The following is a 20,690-nucleotide window of genomic DNA, read 5'->3' on the forward strand; positions in this document are numbered from 1 at the left end:
GTCTTGATCACGTGACCCTGGACAGACCACCATGCAGCACACACTTGAGTCACTCTAACTGGGGCTTTCACACGTAGGGACTTGATAAAAGAAATGTTCACGTATCAAGGTGCGGGGAAGTTATTCTGGCTTATACGTGGGTTAACTTGAATTTGATGCTGACTAGAACAGCCTGTTTGCGGTCTATCAGACGTACATTGTACGCCTGCTTTAATTATTAAGAAGATAATTAAATAATAACTTCATTGACCAGAAGTAAAGAATGTGTCCATGTTAAAAATAAAGACGAAATGCCTTCCTTCTTGGGAGGCCAATGCTCATCCTTCTTCAATGATAAGATTCCCTTCCCAGAAGCCAAAGCCATACTGACTCTCTGTGTACAGGCTGATCTGTTTTTTTGGGTTTTGGTTTTTTTTGAAAACTTGAAGCAATGTATCCCCGGCTTGTTTAATGTTCTTTGCTCTGACAAGACATGAAATTGTGCTGAAAACCCTGCTTCTCTGGAGCAGTTCCTCATGGGAAGCTGGCTTCCGGGCTGTAGTCCTCAGTTTGGCTCAAATAAAACTCTTTTCTATTATTATTATTGATTGCTTATTGATTATTTCTGTTGACAGACTCTACCTCTGAATATTCAGCACAGGTATTCAGATGTAGAGCAGGAGGAGGAGGTATGGTGGATTTTCAGTGCAATGGTCAATCATACTTAAGTGATGAGACCCTAAACTGGGTAAACTGGGAAGCCTAGACCAGAAGGAAAGGGCCAGAGCCTGACTGTCCTGGCACTGCTGACTGCTCCATCTTTACAGAAGGGGTCTGAGTTTAAGTCAATGAACAGGGTCCTAACAATTCTACACACCTTCATCTTCCAGACTCTCCAAGTCCACCGATTGTCCTTCATGTTCAGAAAGGTAATGTTTACTACGCCACCTAGCAAAGACCTCATCTACACAGGCTTTTCACAAGGCTTACTTGGCAAGGCACAGTATTTCAAATTTTCTTTGTAAAAGTAACCTCAGATACTTTTCTTAAGAGAAACTATGCAGTTAGAAAAAATATACAAACTCTTTCTGAATATAAGAGCATCGCATGGTGTCAAGAATACAGCCAATGAGCCTTCAGACGATGCTATTTTTAAAAGTTTTCTACTCTTTTCTTTTATTGTTTCTCTCATGGTCACTTCACATTTCAAGGCTTCCTGGTCATAAATGACTTTAAAACATGTTTCTTCAAAGTGCCTGTACTGAGCATTTAACGTTATTCAACCCAAATGTGAGGCATGAGGCCAAATCATGATGGGGATCCGATTATCACTTGACCTAACTGAGCAATCGATATACTTTTTTAAATCTGTCAACGAAGTAGCGAATGTAAAAGTATTCTGAACATCCCAAAGAATTGGAGAAACTAGTATCAGGATAATTCTTATAAAGATATAAGACACTCACATACAAATGTAATTGTTAAATTATTCATCTCCACTTACAAATAATTTCTCTCCAGCAAAACTGGGCTTTCCCCAATGTTACTTCTGTGGCACAACTAGAATTGACAGTCTAATATTTTAGTTGCCATGATAAAACAGTTGTAACATTTACTTAAGATTAGTAACTGCCAGGTACCGTTCTAAGCTTTTTATCTGTGCTCATTCATCGAATCCTTATTAAGTCCAGTTAACAGCTCTTTGCAAAGATGAGGATACAGTGTATGAGAGAGTCTTACGTCCTTTAAGGCATATACTACTAGAGGCAGATATAGAGACTGAACCCTAACTGTTTAGCTGCCTGGAGGATGCTGTCGGACACATAAAACAGCATTTCTGTATATCCTGTCCAAAATGGTACCCTGAGCACATAAAAACTTAAGACAATTTCTATCCTCCGACATTAATGGTCAACCAAAAAAATGAACTGGTTCTCACTTCCGTGGAGTGATTTCATGATTCAATGCTTCTAATCACTAAGAAACGCAAACAGGCAACTGTCTAACTGTACTAATTGGAGCAGTTCCAATAAATAAAAGATTTCAGTGTAGTGGAATTTCAAGTGTTGAGTTCTTCAGAATTAAATATTCTTCCATGACAAATGTGTCCTTCAAATGATCGTTGATAGAAAATATATTGACTGTGAACACAAAGGGACCACCAGCTAGGTGACATTGTGGCACTGTGTTTTTCTTGACTTAAAAAAAAATTATGGCAGGTAACAATTTAACAAAGTAGCTAAATCGTTTCACGTGTTTCCATCCTACTGAGGGTCCTGCAGTGCCCCCAGCAGTTCTGGACCATCTCAGAAGTATGAAGGTTGAATGCTGTGCTTCTCTAGCTGCTAGGATCATATCAGGGTTTTAGTTTAAGCCTAGAACATTCCTAGCCACACTGTCCTCACAGATGATCATGTCAGGAGATTACTGACACCAGGGGTATGGCGGGGGTGGGGGAGATGGAGATTTGGGTCACCAAGAGGCATGCGGGCTCCCATGGGAGGAGTGTTCGCTTAGACTCAGTTCTGCCGTAGTTTTCCCTATGAATTTGCACAAGACTCAAGTTCTCTGGACACAAGTAAAAGAGAGTGGACTTATAAACCTGAAGGTCACTTCAAGTTCAAAAATCTTATCATCTGTCTCTGCTCATCAGCATGATCTGATAAAAGCTACTTGTCTTTTTTTTTTCTTTCCAGGTAATTCTTTTCAATTTAAGAACTATTATTTTATTTAGAGAAGTTTGACACAGTTACCCAAAAAAGTCAAACGACACTTAAACGCCAATGCTATAATGTGTGCATCTTTTCAGATATTTTTACATGTGTAAAGTAGTAACTTGACTTTTCCCTACATGAAAATGGGAATGGCATATACATACTATTTTGAATTTTCAACTTAATCCTTTATCGTGGACATGCTTTTGTAAAGGTAACACAGTGTGCTACAGAACAATTTATTTAGCTATTTTAGGATAACTGACATTTAAGCTCCAGTTTTTCACTACCAGGGAGAGGGCTAAAATGAATACGCATATATTGCTGAAGGATGTATCACATTTCTGGGCTAAAATATCTGCTACTTTAGAATTGTGATTGGTATGGCCAAATTATCTCCTCCCTAAATTTTTCTAGATATACAACAATAGTGTATGGAAGTGATTTCTCTATGTACTTGCTAACATGTGATATACCAAGTGTAGTTTTACAAAAGGCACTGGGGAAAATATAACATTCTTTTTTCAATGTTATTTTGATCAATAATAAGTTTAGGGATCTTTTCCTACATTTATCATTTATGTTTGCTCTTTCTGTAAAATATTTATATTTGTTGCCCAGTTTTAATCAGGTCCTTGGCCATCTGCTTATTGACTGAACGATGCTCTTTCTATATCAATATATTTCTAGGACACCATGGTGGACAGACTCTTAGGGTGGCCTCCACAATCTCTGCCTCCTGATGTTTATGTCTTCTACAGTTCCCTGCCCCTTGAGGTGGGCAGGACCTGGGTCTTACTTCTAGCCAATGGAATAATGGAAAAAGTGATGGGCTACACATGCTTGCGTGTCCATGATCATATGATTACACATAATGCCGTAGCACCCTACTTGCTGGAGTCTCTCTCTCCTCTGGCTTTGAGCCATGCTGGGAAGCCCCATTAGGCAAGGAACCATGATGGCCTCTCAAGGAACTGAGGGTAAGCTCTGGCCAATGGCCAGCAATAAACTTAAGCTCTCAGTCCTACAACCACAAGGAATGGAATTCTGCCAGCCACCTGAGTCATCTCAGGACTGGGTCCTTCCCCAGCTGAGCTTCAGGTGAGACTGGAGTCCCAGCCAACACCTTGACTACAGCCTTGTCAGATCATAGGCAGAGGGCGTGTGACCCAGCTACTCTGTACACAGACGTCGACACAGAGAACCTATAATCCTATCTCTGAGGTATTTTAAGCTTCTGGATTGCTGTAATAATGTTACACAGCAATAGCTTGCTGATACAAACAGTGTTGAGAAGGAACACTCCTCCTCCAATCGTCCTTCACAGCTCGATTTTCTAGCTCTTAACTAACTGCTCCTGGTGATGTCTGGTCTGGCAGGGAGGATAAAAGTGGGGAGCAGAGGACAACATAACATGATCGTGCTATGAATATCTTCCACTTTCTGACTCAATTCCTCCTTAATTTGGGACAAAGAATGAACACTCACTGAAAGCCATAAAAAAGTGGCTCAAACCTCTTTTTTCTGATTTTAAGGCTTAAATAAATGACACAAGATCTCCAATTTATGTACTTTTTTTTTCCTTCTCACAGGTTTTGTTCGTACATATAAAAGTAAGAAAACCCATCATCACTTCACTTTGTCATGTAACACTTCATATTATTTTTATCACAACTGTTTTTTAAAAGGCCTCTTATTGTCCATCCATCATAAAATTGAAAGAAAAACACATTTGCTATAAATCATACCCCCAAGTTTGGCATGGCTGTAGTTTGGTACTTTCGGGTCAGAATACCCCTCATTTTTTAAATACCCTGACACCATGTCTCTTCTATTTGTCTTGTTGCCACTAGAGAACACTGGGAAGGCAATTTTGTAATTGCAGTGGTAAAAGAAAGAGATCGGTTCTTCTTTGTTCTATAATCCTCTTATACAATTCTTTTAAATTAAAAACCAGAGAGAGAAAATAGCCATGAAGATCAAAATGACAATTGTAGGTTGACATATCTGAACACGCTCTAATATCATTAAATTATTACCACTAGAAGAAGAAAAACTGCAAACAGCCTAGATACCTTACTTTGTATACAAAGAGAAACAATTATGAGAAAGAAACATGAATGAATCAAATAAGGGTGGCAAAATAATAACTTGGATATAGTGTTTCAAAGCTAATTATTTTGACATGTTCTAGCTTAGGTATGTGAATAAATAAATCATGCACAGTGACCTGAAAAAAATCATTACTGATACCTTCCATTGGTCATCTCTCTCCTATGAGTCCTTTCACAAAACATTTTCAACACATTAATTTGACTCACAAAAAAATGGAGAGAATCAGGTATATGAGAACAGTTGCTTATTCATTGAAGGAATAGTGAATGTATAAGGAAGCATGGTGACAGTTTGAAAGTTCTAAGAATGTCTTTCAATCCTCCAAATGTTAAGATCTATGAAGTATCACTTTGCTCTATACTGGAAACTAACACAACATTGTAAATCAACTATATTTCAATAAAAAAAAAAATCTATGGAGTAAGAATGATATAAATCAACGGAAACAAAACCAGCAAACAATGTTTTTGTTTGTTTGTTTTGTTTTAGAAGATCCTAAACTTTCAATTTACAATCTTATGAAAGATCATCGTGAACCACAGTAAGTAACAAAGAAATTCAGATGAAGGAGCGATTGGTTGACTGGCTAAGGGAGAGGTAAGCAGAAGCAGACTCAAGCTGCTAGGCTCGGGATAAATGGAATCAAGGTGCATTTCAGGATGTGCATTAAACTGATTTAGTTGAAGTTGGAGTCACCAAGAGGAAGCATAGAGACAGAGCGTGAGAGATGAAGCCAGATTATGAAACACCCTGCAAGTCAGTTTGGGGGAAACATGCTGTATTCTGCACAAGTACATATAGTACTTAGGATGCCAAAACACATTACCAGTAAACCAAAAAGGGCTTTTTTTCCTATCCAATGTTCTGTTTGTATTACATTCTAGAGGTCATTACAACAAAACACGACAGTTACAGCAACAATCCTGGGACTTGGAGGGGAAAGATGTTTGAGAAAACAAAAATTCCCGTTTCCAAGAAATAGATTCCCAGCCAAAAAAAGGCAGGGCCTGACCCACTGGCTGTGTGAGGGAAGGAGGAGGGAAGGCCAAGAAAAAGATGTATATTTTCATATTTCAGGAAATAGTCTTAGGACAGTAGCTTACATGCCTTCACATTTGGTCTTTTAGCTTTAAGGACCCACAGAAGAATTTCTGAGGAGGATTCCACCAAGCATCAATATTTATAGATTCATCTACACGCTCAACACTTAACCTGGTCCCCACCGCACTTTAAAAAAAGTGTGTGGGGGGGTGGTGTCTGGCTGTACGTCCTCAGGGCCAGTTCTCACTCAGCTTCTTTCTCACACCTTTTGTCCCTGTTCTTTTCTCCTCCACTCTTTGAGAGGCTGAATCAAGATCTCACCTCTTATGCAAACTCCTCTCCAACATCTGCATGACCTTTAATGTCTCTGACACAGTCTAATATTTGTATAAACACTAATCAAAGTCCAGCTATTTTAGTTTTGTTGTTTCTGTTTTGAAGAATGTAAGCTCCAGGAGGGGCATCACAGATTCAGTCTTCTTTGTTTATAAAGTGTGTAGGTAAATAACAAGTACTTGTGAATTCCGCTGATACTGACTTGAGCGATTCTAGTGGCCACCTGCTGTAACGCTTCAAGTGAGCAGAAGGGTGACTCTAAACCTATTTAAGAGTCTAGACTTCCCAAATCTCTTCTCTGGCCCCTAGGTCTTCATTGCTAAGCACGGTAGTTGACTAGAAACATACATTTCCCTCAAATGATAGCATCTCCTCCTAGATGCTTAAATGTAATAATGAGATGATTTTTCCCACTTGACTTTCTCTTGATGTCATCTACAAAAAAAATTGTTTAAGTATAAGGATTTATATTTAGAAAATGTATTGTTTCCATACAAAAGGGAGCACCCGTACTGAGCAGGTAGCCCACAGATAGACTGCAACCTCGTTTCTAGAGCCAGCACCATAAAAAGAGAAAACTCTAATGGCTGGATTTGACTTAAATTGCTCACAATAATTATATTTTGAAAGAAAGGAGAACAAGAATGAGACAGACAGGAAGGCAAGATTGATGCCAAAGAAATTTACATTTGTAGTGCAAGAAGGGAAGTATCTGCTCCGTTTTGTTAATTTCTTGTAAAAATGTGACCCTTCTTATGTCATCAGGGTCCCTCCTCTATTATGTATGAAGTGTCGGTCACACCCTGCAAGTCTTAACTATCCACAGCTGTATTATACATCAAAGTACATCACTTTTCTAACCACACACAAAAAAAGTCTGAAACAAGGAGACAAAAATTGTTGACAGCCTTTGAACACACTCTGGTTCATCCTTTGAAAGAAAAGTGAATATCCTTAAGCCCAGTAGAATCCGTTTTCTAAGAAGGAGCTGTGTTTAACTTTCTGTATCTCTGAAGATTCTCTATTTGCATAAAAGTCAAAGGTCTGTGGTGCTGATTATCCACTTACTGATAGAAAAAGGAAGTGAAAATGCACTCAGGGAGTTCTCTGGTTTTAAGAACTCAGGTCAAGGATGTGGAATTTTATAGGAACAGGAATGGCGAGAGCCCACCATATATTTTACGTGACTCTCAACTTCATGTAGACAACTACTCACTTGTGAAAGATCAATAAAGACACTTTCTCTTAAAAACAAGAGGAGAAATAAGTAAGTTTCTGTGAAGAAAGGCACAGAGATTCACCAGGCATCTGGAAAAGGACTGCTTAGAATTCACAATTAATTTCAAAGGCTTTAGAGATCCCTCCCCAAATAATTCTAATTTTAATCTAACACTTAGCTCCTTTTTCTGTAACACTAATCACATCAGAGTATACTAAAGAGTAAAAGAAAAAATAATAATTTATTCGTCCGGTATTTTTATATGAAAGAGTACAATTATCCCTTGACGTCATCCCATAATATAAACACTACGGACAAGGAACTTGAATCTCAGCTTTGCTGTAAAACTATTAAAAAAAAAAGATTAAACAGCCTAGAATGATGAACAGAGATAACGGGGGCACTAATAAAAAAAAAAGAAATCTTCTGAAATAATTGCACAGTTTCATAATATAGTATATTTGGTGAAGAGGTTATTAGATTTTGAGGACTGTTATTGAAAGGGAGGTCGAGATAGACAGATAGATAGATAGATTAAATAGATAGAAAGATAGATCTCTGACACCACCCAAAACTACTACACTGGAGGGAGAATCCTTGGGATTTGCATTTAAACAAGGCCTCAAGTGATTATTCTGCACACAAAGTTTGCAAAGGATTATTCAAAAACTCGACATCAAGGCCACAATGCCAACATCTACTACGATAAAGGTAACATGTTGAGTACCCAAAACATACATTGGAGAAATGCTTGATGTCCTCAAAAGCTGCTCTGATTCCACTGGGACTCATGTGGCTTAAAATTATCTGGATAAATCAGGCAGACAGTTGGATTTACATTAATAATATCTACATGCCACATGAGGTTTTCTTGGATCTTACTGAGGTGAAGACCCTCCAAAACACACACAACCCGAAAATAAATGAATAAAGGTGCTTAGAATCAGGGTAATATTTTATGTAATTTAAATCTCGGGTTGTAATAAAATCCTAAAAGTGACTCATTTGTGAAAAAAACTGGGAAGTAGTAGTACCAACGAGATTCTTTCATGCCTCTATCTCCCTTGATCTCATGTTAGTAACAAGGATAATTTTTAAATCACAAAGCATTATTCATGACTTCCTGCTTTCCAGACAATGGGGCAAAATCACATTAAGATTATAAGCATAAGATGGAGGTATCACTTTTATTCTACTGATATTTGCAAAGAATGATAATTGTGAAATATCCCTTTCCCTTTTATAGCTTTCCCTGAGCTAAAACTAGTGCAAGATAAAGCAGGAGGATTTCAACCAATAAATTGCAATATGTATTAGAAGCATAAAAGATACAGTAGTTATTTTTAATACATGTCCACACCTGCATGTTTTTCATTCACCAAAGAAGTTTTAGCAAGAGAGACATATAGTGGGTCAAAGTAACAGTGACTGTAAATCAAGTTAATTTGTTGTGATGTTATTCCCAAGTAGAATGTTTCCAGCATATGCAGAAGGAGGTTTTGCTAAATGAGATGGTGTGCCTAGCGATGATGAAATCCCCTCCACCTAGAACAAAGGTACTCAAGACTAAAGACAGACCGTGCGGCCTCCCTAGAGCACTGAGGGCATTTCCTCTCCGCCCAGCTAGAGGTTGGTATAAACGGTTTAAGGAAATGGCAGCTAAATTCAAAACTGAAAAGAAAAGAAAAAAGGGTGTCATACTCTGCATCCAAAGAGGTTGGTCTGTGGGGGTAGGAGGACCACACAGTGTGCGTTATTTCCATAAAAAGCTGCTACAACCAGTCAGTTTTAACCACTTCAATGAAAAAATTTTCTTCTACTCTTTTTTTCTATAATGGGAATTTTAATTCTGGTACTTATGCACTTGCATACCAGGGCCTAAATTCCACCCTACATATGGACAGATTAATTAGTCAAAGGTCATTTAAGGTCATCTTAACATCACTGTACAAGAGACTTATTTCCTTGCACTTAGGCAAATACCCAAATACGATTATCTGATTTTCATACTCATAGGTGGTTCTGAAATGGACACCCAGTGAGCGAAGCCCAGTGGCCATGCAACTGAAGACAAGCTCAAGGGGTCGATTTCCTTTAGGATCAGTTATTTTCAGCCCAGCCTAAGTGTCAATTTCTTTGCCCCAGATGGCAGATCCACGCCAGTTCTCCTGTTTCAAACATTAGCCGCGTCTGGTCTCCATGGTGGCCTGACTGCAGAGTGAAACTGGTTTGATTCTATCAGTTACCACTACTGGTCCAGTAATCCAGCTTCCTACTCCAGTGGCACGGGGACCAACAGGCTTTTAAATACGACCAGGCAACCCGAGGACGTAGGCTGTACAGTATCTACACCTTTAACTCAGATGTCTTCTTCTGATGTATTAGCTAAACAAATAAAATTAAAAGACAACATAGCTTTGTCATCTACTCTATGCAAGGAGTACCCAATCAACTTCTTAATTCCAGAGAGAAATGAACCTCACCAGAGAAACAGAAAAGGCTAAAGGGAATGTGAAGTTTAAATTGCACGTATGCAAGTCCTAGTGGCTTATTTTCACTGTGAGCTCAGCAGAAAGAGGCCCACTTAGAATTCAGTAGAGCACAGAGTATTTAATATGCCGTTTGCATTTTGACAGCTTAGAAATGTCTACACTGGATTTGCTATTTCCTCTGCAATGAGCGCTAACCGGCCACGGAGCCTTTGTTTATCTGTTTCTTAAAGGAAGCAGAACCATTTTCTTGACATTTTCAAAGCCCTGTTGGTGTTTGTTTGAGACAATAAACTGGAGACTAAGGAAGCATTGCCCCCAGGAGGAGCTGTTTCTGCCTGTACGAACTTTCAACTGTAGTCCTGGCCTTCTTCTCATCAAGCAGGATTGGCCAGCTGAAAGCCAATATCAAAACAGTGATTCCCTTTCCTTTCAAGGCCTGTGTTTGCAGAGATTCTTGAGACCGGAGGGAATTCTACTACCACTTACCACCTGCTATTGGCTCCCTGGGACTAGTTTAATGAGACCTCACTGTCCTACTAGTCAAGTTTATAAAACCTGTCACTGAGGAAGAAAGTCTCTCCTTTGCTTACCTTTTCAAGGACTTAAAGTCCCTAAAGGAGAATTATATAGGTGCTCCAGAAGCTCTAGAGCTCTGGGCTGAAGAGTTATAAACTGGAAAACAAAAAACAAACAAAAAACCCAGAATCCTTCGACAACTCAATAAAAAATAAATGTGATTTGCTAAGCAGATCATGAATGCAGAAACGGTAACTTCCTTTTAGATGGCCTGCCTTTTTAGTGATCAGGGGTTGCCCCTGAAAGCCACTTATCCACAGGAGTTCCTGTCTCCCCCAGGAGAGAGTATATATATACATGTGTGTGCAGTGGCCCAGCCATAAGGATCCTGGCCAGCAAACGAAAGGTCTTAGCATCCTTCCTGGTGATGAGAATTGAGGTAACTCACACAGAAGTAGGCAGGTTTGGGAAACACCTCTCTCTCTCTCCACCCCCTCCCTCCCTCCTCTCTCCACCCCCTCCCTCCCTCCTCCCCCCTCCACCTCCCCCCCCCCCCTTGTAGGGTTTCTGTGGAAGTTTGGGCAACGCATACTTAAATCTCTTTGCTGGGTGGGTTGGTGAATTTCAGAATCGGGGATTTTGAGAAACACTCCACCTTTCTCTACCAGACTTCCTACGGTGAGACCCACAGGGCTACTATTATATGTGCCTCTTTTTAGTACACTTTCTGAATAATGCCTGCAAATAGCTGCATTCTCCTTGCTGCACAAACTGGCAAAACACAACTGAGAAGCAAACTCTGTCCAAACAGCCAGTAGATCAGCCCCAGATAAAGGGCGCAAATCTCAGTGCTCACGGAATGAATTATTCCACCTATTTACTAGATGACTACTGTAGAGGCTTTCAAGCCTTCTTCCCTCTCCCGTGGTCCCTGCAAGTGTGCTGCTTTTAAAGAGGTATGTACACTTGAGACTCAACCTTTACAATAGCGTTAGTAATCAAAAAGAAAAAGAGAATCACAAGGGAATCCCGGGTACCCCCGGCTGAAAGCACAATCAACTACAGCTGACAACCCGGGTACTGAAGGTACCGAGTTCTGATGACCGCGACCGCAGCCGCCTCCAGCCTCTCACGACTCGCAAACAGGTCACGAATTCCGCCCCACGCAGCAGAACTCTCCGCCCGCCTGCGCCGCCGCGGGAGCCGCCACCTGGGCGCGCTCGGCTCGGCTCCCGCGGCGGCGGCTGGCGCTGCCCCCAGCGCTCCCCGCTCCTCGTCAGGGAAGCCTTCCCGCGCGCCTGCGGCCCGGGCGCCCCCCAGCAGAGGCCCGACCTTGGCCACCCGGGCTCGCTCACCAAGGGGACTGCGACCGCCCCCCACCGCCCCCCAGCCGCCAGACCGCTCGCAGGGCCACGCCGGCGCTGGCGTCCCCAGCCTCCTGCCCGCATCCCGCTCCCACGCGGCCACCTGCGCGCCCACTTGACCCCGCGGGCGCAGAGGCGACGCGGCCCCGGACCCCCCGGGGGTGATGGGGGGCTACGCGCAGCCACCGCAGCCTCCACCAAGCAACAGCGCAGTGAGCGCGGCCGCTCCACGCGCAAACACGCACAGACACACACACGCACAGACACACACACACACACACACACACACACACACACACACACACACACACACACACCCTACTCTCGCACCGCGCACGCCAGGGGACCCTGGGTTCCACTTCTTGGCTTCTACAGCCGGCACCTAGGACCCCCAGCGCGCAGGAGGCTCTGTCTTCCGTGCGGCTGCCCATCCAGGGAGCCCAGGACTTTGCGCCCCTTGCCGGGTTGACCCGGGATCGGCCAGGGCAGCCCCCGGCCCCGTCCCCGCCCGAGCCCAGAGGCCCGGCCCACCCGCGCGGCGGCGGCGGCGGCGGCGGCGGCGGCGGCATCCGCCCGGCACACAAGTGTGCGGATTATTAAGCAGCCCCGGCAGACCCGTCGCCTCCTCGGCGCAGCAACCCCTGCGAATTGCAGGGGAAGGGCGCTCAGAGCGCGCGGAACCGCGGGGAACCGAGAGTGCGCTCAGAGGCTGAGCTGCCTGCCGAGGCCGGGAGGCGGCCGGGGCCCAGCTGGGCTCGGAGCGCTGGGGAGAGAAGCGGGAAGTTGTGCAGAGTTGTGTAGCAGGTGTTTCCTCTCCGCGCAGGGGCTTGGTGGGACCCCCGACACCCAGACATACACCTGCCAGGGACAGCCCTCTTCGCCCTCGACTCTTCCTGCTTCGCCCTCTGTGCCCAGCCAATCCAGCGCGCCCGGAGGCCGCTGCCCGCCCGCCCGGCTCGGCTGGCCGTGCCTCCGCGGAGGCTCCAGCAGCGGCGCCCCAGGCGGGGCGGCTGGACCAAGCCGGGCAGGTGGGCGGAGGGTCGGCGTCTTTGGGAAGCTCCCCAGTCCCGAGCAACCCTGAGCTCCAGCAACTAACCCTGCGTTTGCGCTCCCTGGGATCGTGGGGCGCATTCCCACAGACACCCCTTTGTGACACCCCAGTGCTTTCGGAGAGGAGCCACCGCGCGGGGACGCCTAATCTGCCGTCGCTCCATCTCGCCCCAGGCCGGGCCCATCTGGAGTTTTCCTACGGCACCAGAGACAGTCCTCCTTCGCCTTGTCAATCACCCCTGAATCTGGAACACTGAAGGAATAGAAAATGGGAGGAAAAGAAGATGGAAGAATCTAGAGAGGAAAGGGGAGTTTTACATGGGAAAGAGCAAATAACCATTAAAAAACAAACAAAAACATGATTTGACTCCATCCTTTAAAACGGAAAAAAAAAATATATAGATATAGGTATTTTCAGGAGTGGGACGGTGTGTGCTGATGGATCAAGCGTGGGGCGAGTATCCAAGGAGGCTAAAATGAGGAAATGGGGGCAGGTACTTTGCAATGTGAAGATCAATCTATATCCCCCCTCTCTCTCTTCTCTGTCTCTCTCTCCCTCTCTCTGAATCAAGAGGGACCTTGTTTTCTTTCCCAGAGAACAGACAAGTGCAGGAGCTGCTGCCAGCCCCGAGGTTGCAGCCCGTAGGCTAGTTGGCGGAAAACATTCCCAAACTCGTTTCAAGGAGAACACCAAGTTCACGGAGCTCCAAGCCGAGGAGCGACCCGGGGACACTCCTTCCCCTGACCGGGGGTGGCAGCGGGGAAGAACCCTGTGAGCAGGCGACTGTCTCCGGAGCTGAACCCCGTCCAGGTCCCCCTGCTCTCTCCACGCACCTCGCCGGGTCCTTCCAACTTGCAGGGAGCAAAGTGCGGGGAGAGGAAGGAGGGGGCGGCCTGGCCGTGGACGTGGGAGGGAGAGGGAGGAAGGGTGCGCGGTGCCCGGTCTGCAGGCCGCTTCGCCCGTGGCACCTGGACCCCGAGAGAGCCAGAACTTGCCGGGCCCGCTCGGCCCGGGCCACTTTCCCAGCCGCTCCGGGTCCGGGGAGAACGTCCCGGGAACCATCGAGCCACCCGGACCCGCTGTGCCCACATCGCCGAGGAGACACCACCACCCGCCGCGGCGCGGTTTCAGCCCAACTCGGGTTTGGCTCCTTTCTCCCTAACAGCCCCCAGCGCCGAGAAAGGAGAGACATTTCGTTTCGGCCCAAGTCAGGGGGAAGGAGAGGCGGGGGTGGGGCGCGGGCGACGAGGGCGGGCAGAAGGCGATGGAAGCTGGCTCCCTGCATCGCGATCCCCGGGCGTCTGCCACGGAGAGCCACCGGCGGAGGCCGGCCACTCGGTACCCTGCCCTCCTCCAAACGGGCCCCTGGTTCGCAAACGGGGCCTCGGAGGGTTCCCCCATCTCCCCCGGCAACCGGCGAGCCCGCCTTACCCTTGGCTGCGGTGAGGAGCCCCGCGCACAGCGCCAGCAGCGCCAGCGGCGCCAGCAACGACTTGGATTTCCTCCACGCAGTCATGTCTGCAGATATTCCACACGCGCACGACACCGATGGCTCTTCTCGGATGCGCCCGTCTCCTCCGAGGCACGGCAGGGCTACGGACAGAGCCAGAGAATCACCAGAGGGCAAGGCGAGCGAGGGAGAGATCCCGGTCCCCAGACCGGCCGCGCATCCGACGCCTCCCGCAGGTCTGGGCGCCCGGCTGGCTTCGCTCTCATAGCATCGGGTCCCGAACCACTGCAGGCAGGGCTGCGCTGCTCCGAGCGCCGACAAGGGGCTGCCGGGCCGGGGCCGGGGACTAGCGCCCGCCGAGCCGGGCAGGAAGGCACCAAGGCGGCGAGGCTGCGGGAGGCGGCGAGGCGGGGAGAGGAGCGCGCGCAGCCGGGAGAGACCCGGAGCGGAGGCAGCTGGAGAGCCAGCCAGCGAGTGGGAGCTGCGGGAGGGACGGGGGGGCGGGGGGGGAGGGGGCGCGAGGGGAGGAGAGCCAGTCTAGGGAGGGGAGGCGGAGAGCGCAGAAGACAGGCTGCTAGCTGCACAAGGAGCCGCTGCCGTGGCGGCCGGACTCAACCATCCCTACCCACGGAGAGGGGAAGGAGGCTGGGACGGCGCCATCCCAGACAGAGCCCGGCCTCGGGCCCCGGGCTCCCAGCGCCGCGCCGCGCCGCGCTCTCCTCGGCCTCCGGCGCCGCCGTGCGCAAGATGGGGAAGGAGACTTGAGCGCTCGCGCGGGGGACACGCGCGCCACACACCCGCGAGATGCCACGCCACCGGGCGACTCCGAGACCCAGAAGGGGCGGCTGCGAGGGCAGGGGCTGGCCTCCGTCTGCCCATCTCTCTTCGTGCCTGCCCGGAGAGAAGCCCCCTGCGTCGTAACTTGGGAAAGAAACCCAGTGGGAAAGAGAGCCACCAAGGCTCTAACTCCAAGGGAGGAAAATAAACATCGATTTACTTTATTTCGAGATCATTTTTGGCAAGATGACGACTGGCAAGGAGCTACAAAGCTTTTCCGATGTCCTGACTTGGGGTTAATCACGCACAAACCTACGTTCAGAATAAATTCAAAATTAGGAAGGGTGTCTAGAATTGACAGTGGGGTCTGGTGATGAGAGATGGCGCGCTGGCACACCTTCAGGTGCAACCCTATACAAAACAGAATGGGTCAGGTAGGGACTTGAGAAAAGAGAGCTGCTTTTCTGAATCTGCGAAAAGATAAACGGAGCAGAGAGAGAACCTGGTGGTTGATAGAATGGCCCAGATTTCACCCAACTCCTAGAGGAGGTGTCCGAGCAATCTGGGGCGCATGTGTAAGGTAAGGCATTTTAGGGGAAGGTTCATAGAAAAAGAGAAACCAAAGGTGAATGCCAGTCTTCCTACAAAGGGTCATTTGAAGGATTCATCGTTTTGACCAAAAAGGGTTAGATAATTCCATTACAGGATTTGAGGAACCAGAACAGGGAAACCCCACACCTTAGGAAGAGAGGATTATATTCTGTGTCCAGAAGCATTCCAGAACACCAGCGGTCCTAAACGCTGCATTCCTCACATCACTGGGTGATTTTGGTGGAGTGACGGGCCCACTGTTGGCAACGGGTCATGAGCTCCACTCCACCTGCATTTTGTCTGCAAGATTAAATAGGTTGACCAATTCATAATGTTTTAGACCCCTGCCTTCTTTTTCTTAGGTTCCCCTTGTCCCAGCGGTCACTGGGATACACAGAAATGCAATGGGGAATCCAGGAAATGAAGGGCTACAATCTTGAAATTTCAGCACCGAAGCATGGTAGGCTCGGCCTCCTTACAGCCTACCAGGAAAAACTGGACCCTCCGTCAAAACTCTCCTCCCTCATAGACAGATGAGCACCTAAAGAGGAGGGGCAAATTTGCTTCTCAGAAAGTTGCAGCCCCGGATACGACCCGGGTTTTCCACTTGCTGAGTCCTATTTTGCCCCAGTCATCCCTGGGGGGAGAACAGAAGACAGAATGGCTCAATCACTGGGGAATTCACAGTGGAACCCAAATTCTTTAGGCTGAACTAGGCATGTAGAAACGAGGGTCACCCCTTCTGGGATCTTAAATCAGAACCCAGATGGTACCTGTAACTCAGCAACTGAACAAAAACACTTTTTAAGACCCATGAAGTGCTCCAGTAGTTCATTTCGAGCTGCTCATCAGAAAAACAATTGATCTCTTTGGAGAACTAAAGAGCTGACTTCCTGAGAAACGGTGTCTCGTCTTTGCACTGCTCTTCCTAATGACTCGTGTCACCAAGGATTTCTGCCATTAAAAAACGTTTCCAAAATCTAACCACCCTGGGCTAGGACTCATGGATGCCTCGGACTTTATTAGCATCCTCATCAGCAACGCTGAATGTCACCTGTGCAGCCGAACACCCTTATACTTAACTGGGACCGACTCAGGCTACAGGCTGAGGGTCGCCTTCCTTGGGCTCTGCTTGAAGTCTTTAGTGCCACCTCCTTTCTCTGGGGTGCAGAACATCTATCCGATTCCCATTCTTTGAGAAATAATGATGCCCATACCAGTAACTACCCATTTCTGCTGTGATTTACTTGGGGTCTTTTCTTTGGCCAGATCACATATCAGAGAGTTACAACGATCCATGCCCGATTTCTGATCCTAAGTATGAAGAGGGTGGGAGATTGCTGTCAAATAAGATGGGCTGATTTTGCAGTATGGTTGTATCTGTGTGTTAATAATAATAAACACCCACCGATCTCAAAGCCGCTTTAATTTGGAAGGCAAGCATGGGGCACTGCTGCCACCTAGTGTCAAGCTTTTCTTGTTAGGGTTTTGCAGAGAAATCCATGGTCCCCTTGGGCTTATCTCTCTTATCTCATCTGAGGTTCCCTACTTGGGGTTTGAATGCCCCTCCAGAACGCTCTTGCACCCGTCACGTAATCAGCCTGTAGATGAAGCCTATTATTAGGTTCCTAGAGGCTTTTTCCCCTTTTGATTTTTAAGTGACTGTGAAAGCCTTGATTTGTATCACAACTCTAATGTCAGATATTTAGAGCAGTATAAACCAAATGGGATTAGAGGAAGTAAGTTACTGTAGGGAATTCATACCAGACAGCTCTGTGACCGCTTCTCTGTGTTGGCCTGCGGTGCCTGGAACACTGAACTTGGGCGCTGGGTTTTTTTAATTATTTTTTTTCTCCATTTTCCATCCTAGGCACATTGCTGTCCATAGCCTCGGGAGTCTGTCTGAGCAGCATGAGAAATATAATTGGCACCCAGGGATGAGAGGTGAGTAGTGGAATCAAAGGCAAGGAGGGTCTGACATACTGGGAAAGAAAAAGACACCCCCAACCTCAAGTAACAACTACAGTAAGACTTGGAAAGTTGACAACATAAACATGTGAGAACTGCTGTAACCGATGAGGGAGAGTGGTTTTATTTTAAGTGAATGTGTCTGAGGAGGGGACAGACTATATGAACAGGGTACTTGAGATAGAAATGAAAAACTTTGCACACATGAGAATGCTAATTCGCTAGAAACGCGGCACACGGATGGAAATATCAGAGAAGGCAGTACATGGCAGTGATTGCTAAACGGGACATCTTTTGACTTATTTAATGTCATGTACCAAAACTGATGGTGACTAGGACACTGGGGAAATTCTTTTCTTCATGGAGGGGTAAGAATGAGGACCATACAATTCAGGTTTCCCTAGATGGAATGCCTGTCTTCGGAGAGCAAGAGGGATGGGAGGGACGAGGGCAAGGAATAAGAGCAGAGGTCAGGGCTTCCCTGGTGGCGCAGTGGTTGAGAGTCCGCCTGCTGATGCAGGGGACGCGGGTTCCTGCCGCGGTCTGGGAAGATCCCACATGCTGCGGAGTGGCTGGGCCCGTGAGCCATGGCCGCTGAGCCTGCGCGTCCGGAGCCTGTGCTCCGCAACGGGAGAGGCCACAGCGGTAAGAGGCCCGCGTACCGCAAAAAAAAAAAAAAAAAAAAAAAGGAGCAGAGGTCAGGATGATCACTCATTGTTTGCAAAAGCCTTTTATACAGAATCTTATTTCTATTATGAATTGTTTTTATCACCCCCCCCCCAATGATAAGGAAGTGGCAGCTTTGAGAAATGAACATTTGTAGGAGGTCAGGTCTTACTAAGGACCTGATGGTAACTTACAATCTGTTACCATCGACTTTGTCACTGTTTTGCTCATCAACATTTAAAATCCCTTCCTGCTGCCCCTCCCCACACTGAGGAGCTTACACACCTGGACTCCAGGCTTCTTCCCTACACTGGTCTCCATACTCCTGGTACACCTGTGGTTAATTTATAAAGGAACAGAGCCAGGCATCTAGAGAGCACTCCACCCAGTAACATCAGAATACAGGCATGATGGGGACACTCTCCAAGACAGACCATTTGCATTAAAACAAGAAGATTCTGTGACTCTTTGCAACTATTTATTCATGTAAATTTTGACTCTTAAAACTATTCTCATGGACTGGCTTAAAATAAATAAGCTGGTTGGTCCAGAAAAATCTATATCAACATTACTGCCAAGACTGAAACAATGCCGTTTATAGGAGGCCTTTAATTTCCCACTCTTCTTTCCTGTGTTCGGTACAAATATGGTATCAAGAGTCAGTTTCAACCCTTCAGCCAACTTATTCTCCAAAGAGATTTCTGTCCCAAGAGTATTGTCCGTGTCCCACTTTTGGGTGAAGGTCAGTCCATAGTTACAAATCTTGTATTTGGTCTCTAGGTTGCCTGATACTTTCCCTGTATCACTGTAAGCATGACCAGAAGTAGAAAATTCCACTCCACCATGTAACTTGGTTCTCAGATCTATTTTAACCATACCAAATCCATATCCTTTGTTGACAGATTTTTCTGGACCAACCATCTATGGCTGGGCTGTGTTGGCCATGGTTTGCTGGCTATCAGACGAGTTTTAACACAGCCAAATCCAAACTGTCACAGAATAATTTTGCCCTGGGTTACAAGCCTGCAGACTTCCAGCTGCACACTCACGTGAGCGATAGCACTGAATCTGGAGGGGCGATCTACCAGAAGGTGAACAAGAAGACCGAAACATCAATAAACCTCGCGTGGACGGCTGGCAGGAACAACACCTGTTTCGGCATCTCTGCTAAGTACAAGCTGGATTGTAGAACTTCTCTATCTGCTAAAGTGAATAATGCCAGGCTGATTGGACTGGGTTACACTCAGACCCTTCGACCAGGAGTGAAACTGACCCTGTCAGCTCTCATCTATGGAAAGAACTTCAGTGCAGGAGGGCACAAGGTCGGGCTGGGATATGAGCTAGAAGCTTAATGTGGTTTTGAATAAATCATCAGCTTTGTCCCTGGAGGTGAAGAGAAATGAACCCACTATGTTTTGGCCTTAAAATTCTTCTGTGAAATTTCAAAGGTGTGAACCTTTTCTTCTTCCAAAGAATTCTAATCCTCCCCACACTGAAGCCTAGATATTGAGTCCAGCCTAAGGGAGGTGTGCTTGAAGGCATGCCCAGAAGTTGTCATGTTTGTGCCACATTTCAGTTCAGTTCCGCAGTGTTATTTTCAATGTGTTGCTCAGCGAAGGTGTAGTGTCATGTTACAAAGGAGATGACCCGACCCGACCCTCCAGTTGTCCATCACATCCTGCATGTCCCAAAACACTTTTTCATGACCTTGTAACATATTGGTTTCTGTGCAGTAGTGGAATCTTTGGTTTTGAATCAGAGTAAAATAAAATAAACCCATCACATTTGGAACATTAAATAAATAAAATAAATAAGCTGAACACTTTTCCCTGTTTTTCTAATAAAGTAACACTTTTAACTGTGTGTGCGTGCGCGCACTCACACCCGGGGAGCACACACACACGGGGAGCACACACACACACACGGGGAGCGCACACACACGGGGAGCGCACACACAGGGAGTACTCCCCCTTCTGTTAATGACTTCTTTGAAGGCAGAGGAGAAGCATTAGGATGCAGGAAATTAACAAGTGTCAAATAAATCTGAGTCTGGAGGGGAACCGTGCTGGGAAGGAGAAAATTGGCCAATGTCTCCTTTCACAAATGGGTAGCTAAGTGAAAGGGGTGCAGACTGCAGTCTTCATTGTGTATGGGAATGACATGGAAGGCTTGCTGGGGTGCACAGTGCTGACGCCCAAACCCAGAGCTTGTGATGCAGCCTGTCTGGGATGGGGCCCAAGAATTTACCTTCCCACCAAGTTTTTAGATGATGCGTGCATGCCAAGAACATTCTTAGAGAACCACTGGTACGGGGGTTGACTTTGGGTCAAAAGGACTGGCTTTGAATCCTATATCTGCTGCTCTCTGAGCAAGGGAACTTTTTCCCTAAAAAACCCTAATTTACGTATAAG

The 20,690-nt window shown here is 46.3% G+C and overlaps 1 protein-coding gene and 1 pseudogene across 2 annotated transcripts in view; one reads left to right on the forward strand and one right to left on the reverse strand.

Moving 5' to 3' along the window:
* The window catches only part of CSMD1 (CUB and Sushi multiple domains 1), a 1,746,885-nt gene extending 1,732,016 nt beyond the window's left edge, over window positions 1-14,869 (reverse strand). For both annotated transcript variants that reach the window (XM_049704254.1, XM_049704253.1), the window contains exon 1: window positions 14,259-14,869. In XM_049704254.1, coding sequence (XP_049560211.1) covers window positions 14,259-14,343 — 85 coding nt within the window. In that variant the 5' untranslated portion in view covers window positions 14,344-14,869. The remainder of the gene's footprint in view (window positions 1-14,258) is intronic.
* Window positions 14,870-15,434: 565 nt separating this feature from the next.
* Window positions 15,435-19,676, forward strand: LOC101276132 (voltage-dependent anion-selective channel protein 3-like; annotated as a pseudogene).
* Window positions 19,677-20,690: the final 1,014 nt, after the last annotated feature.

The sequence above is a fragment of the Orcinus orca genome, chromosome 21 (genome assembly GCF_937001465.1).
Source record: "Orcinus orca chromosome 21, mOrcOrc1.1, whole genome shotgun sequence".
NCBI lineage: Eukaryota > Metazoa > Chordata > Mammalia > Artiodactyla > Delphinidae > Orcinus > Orcinus orca.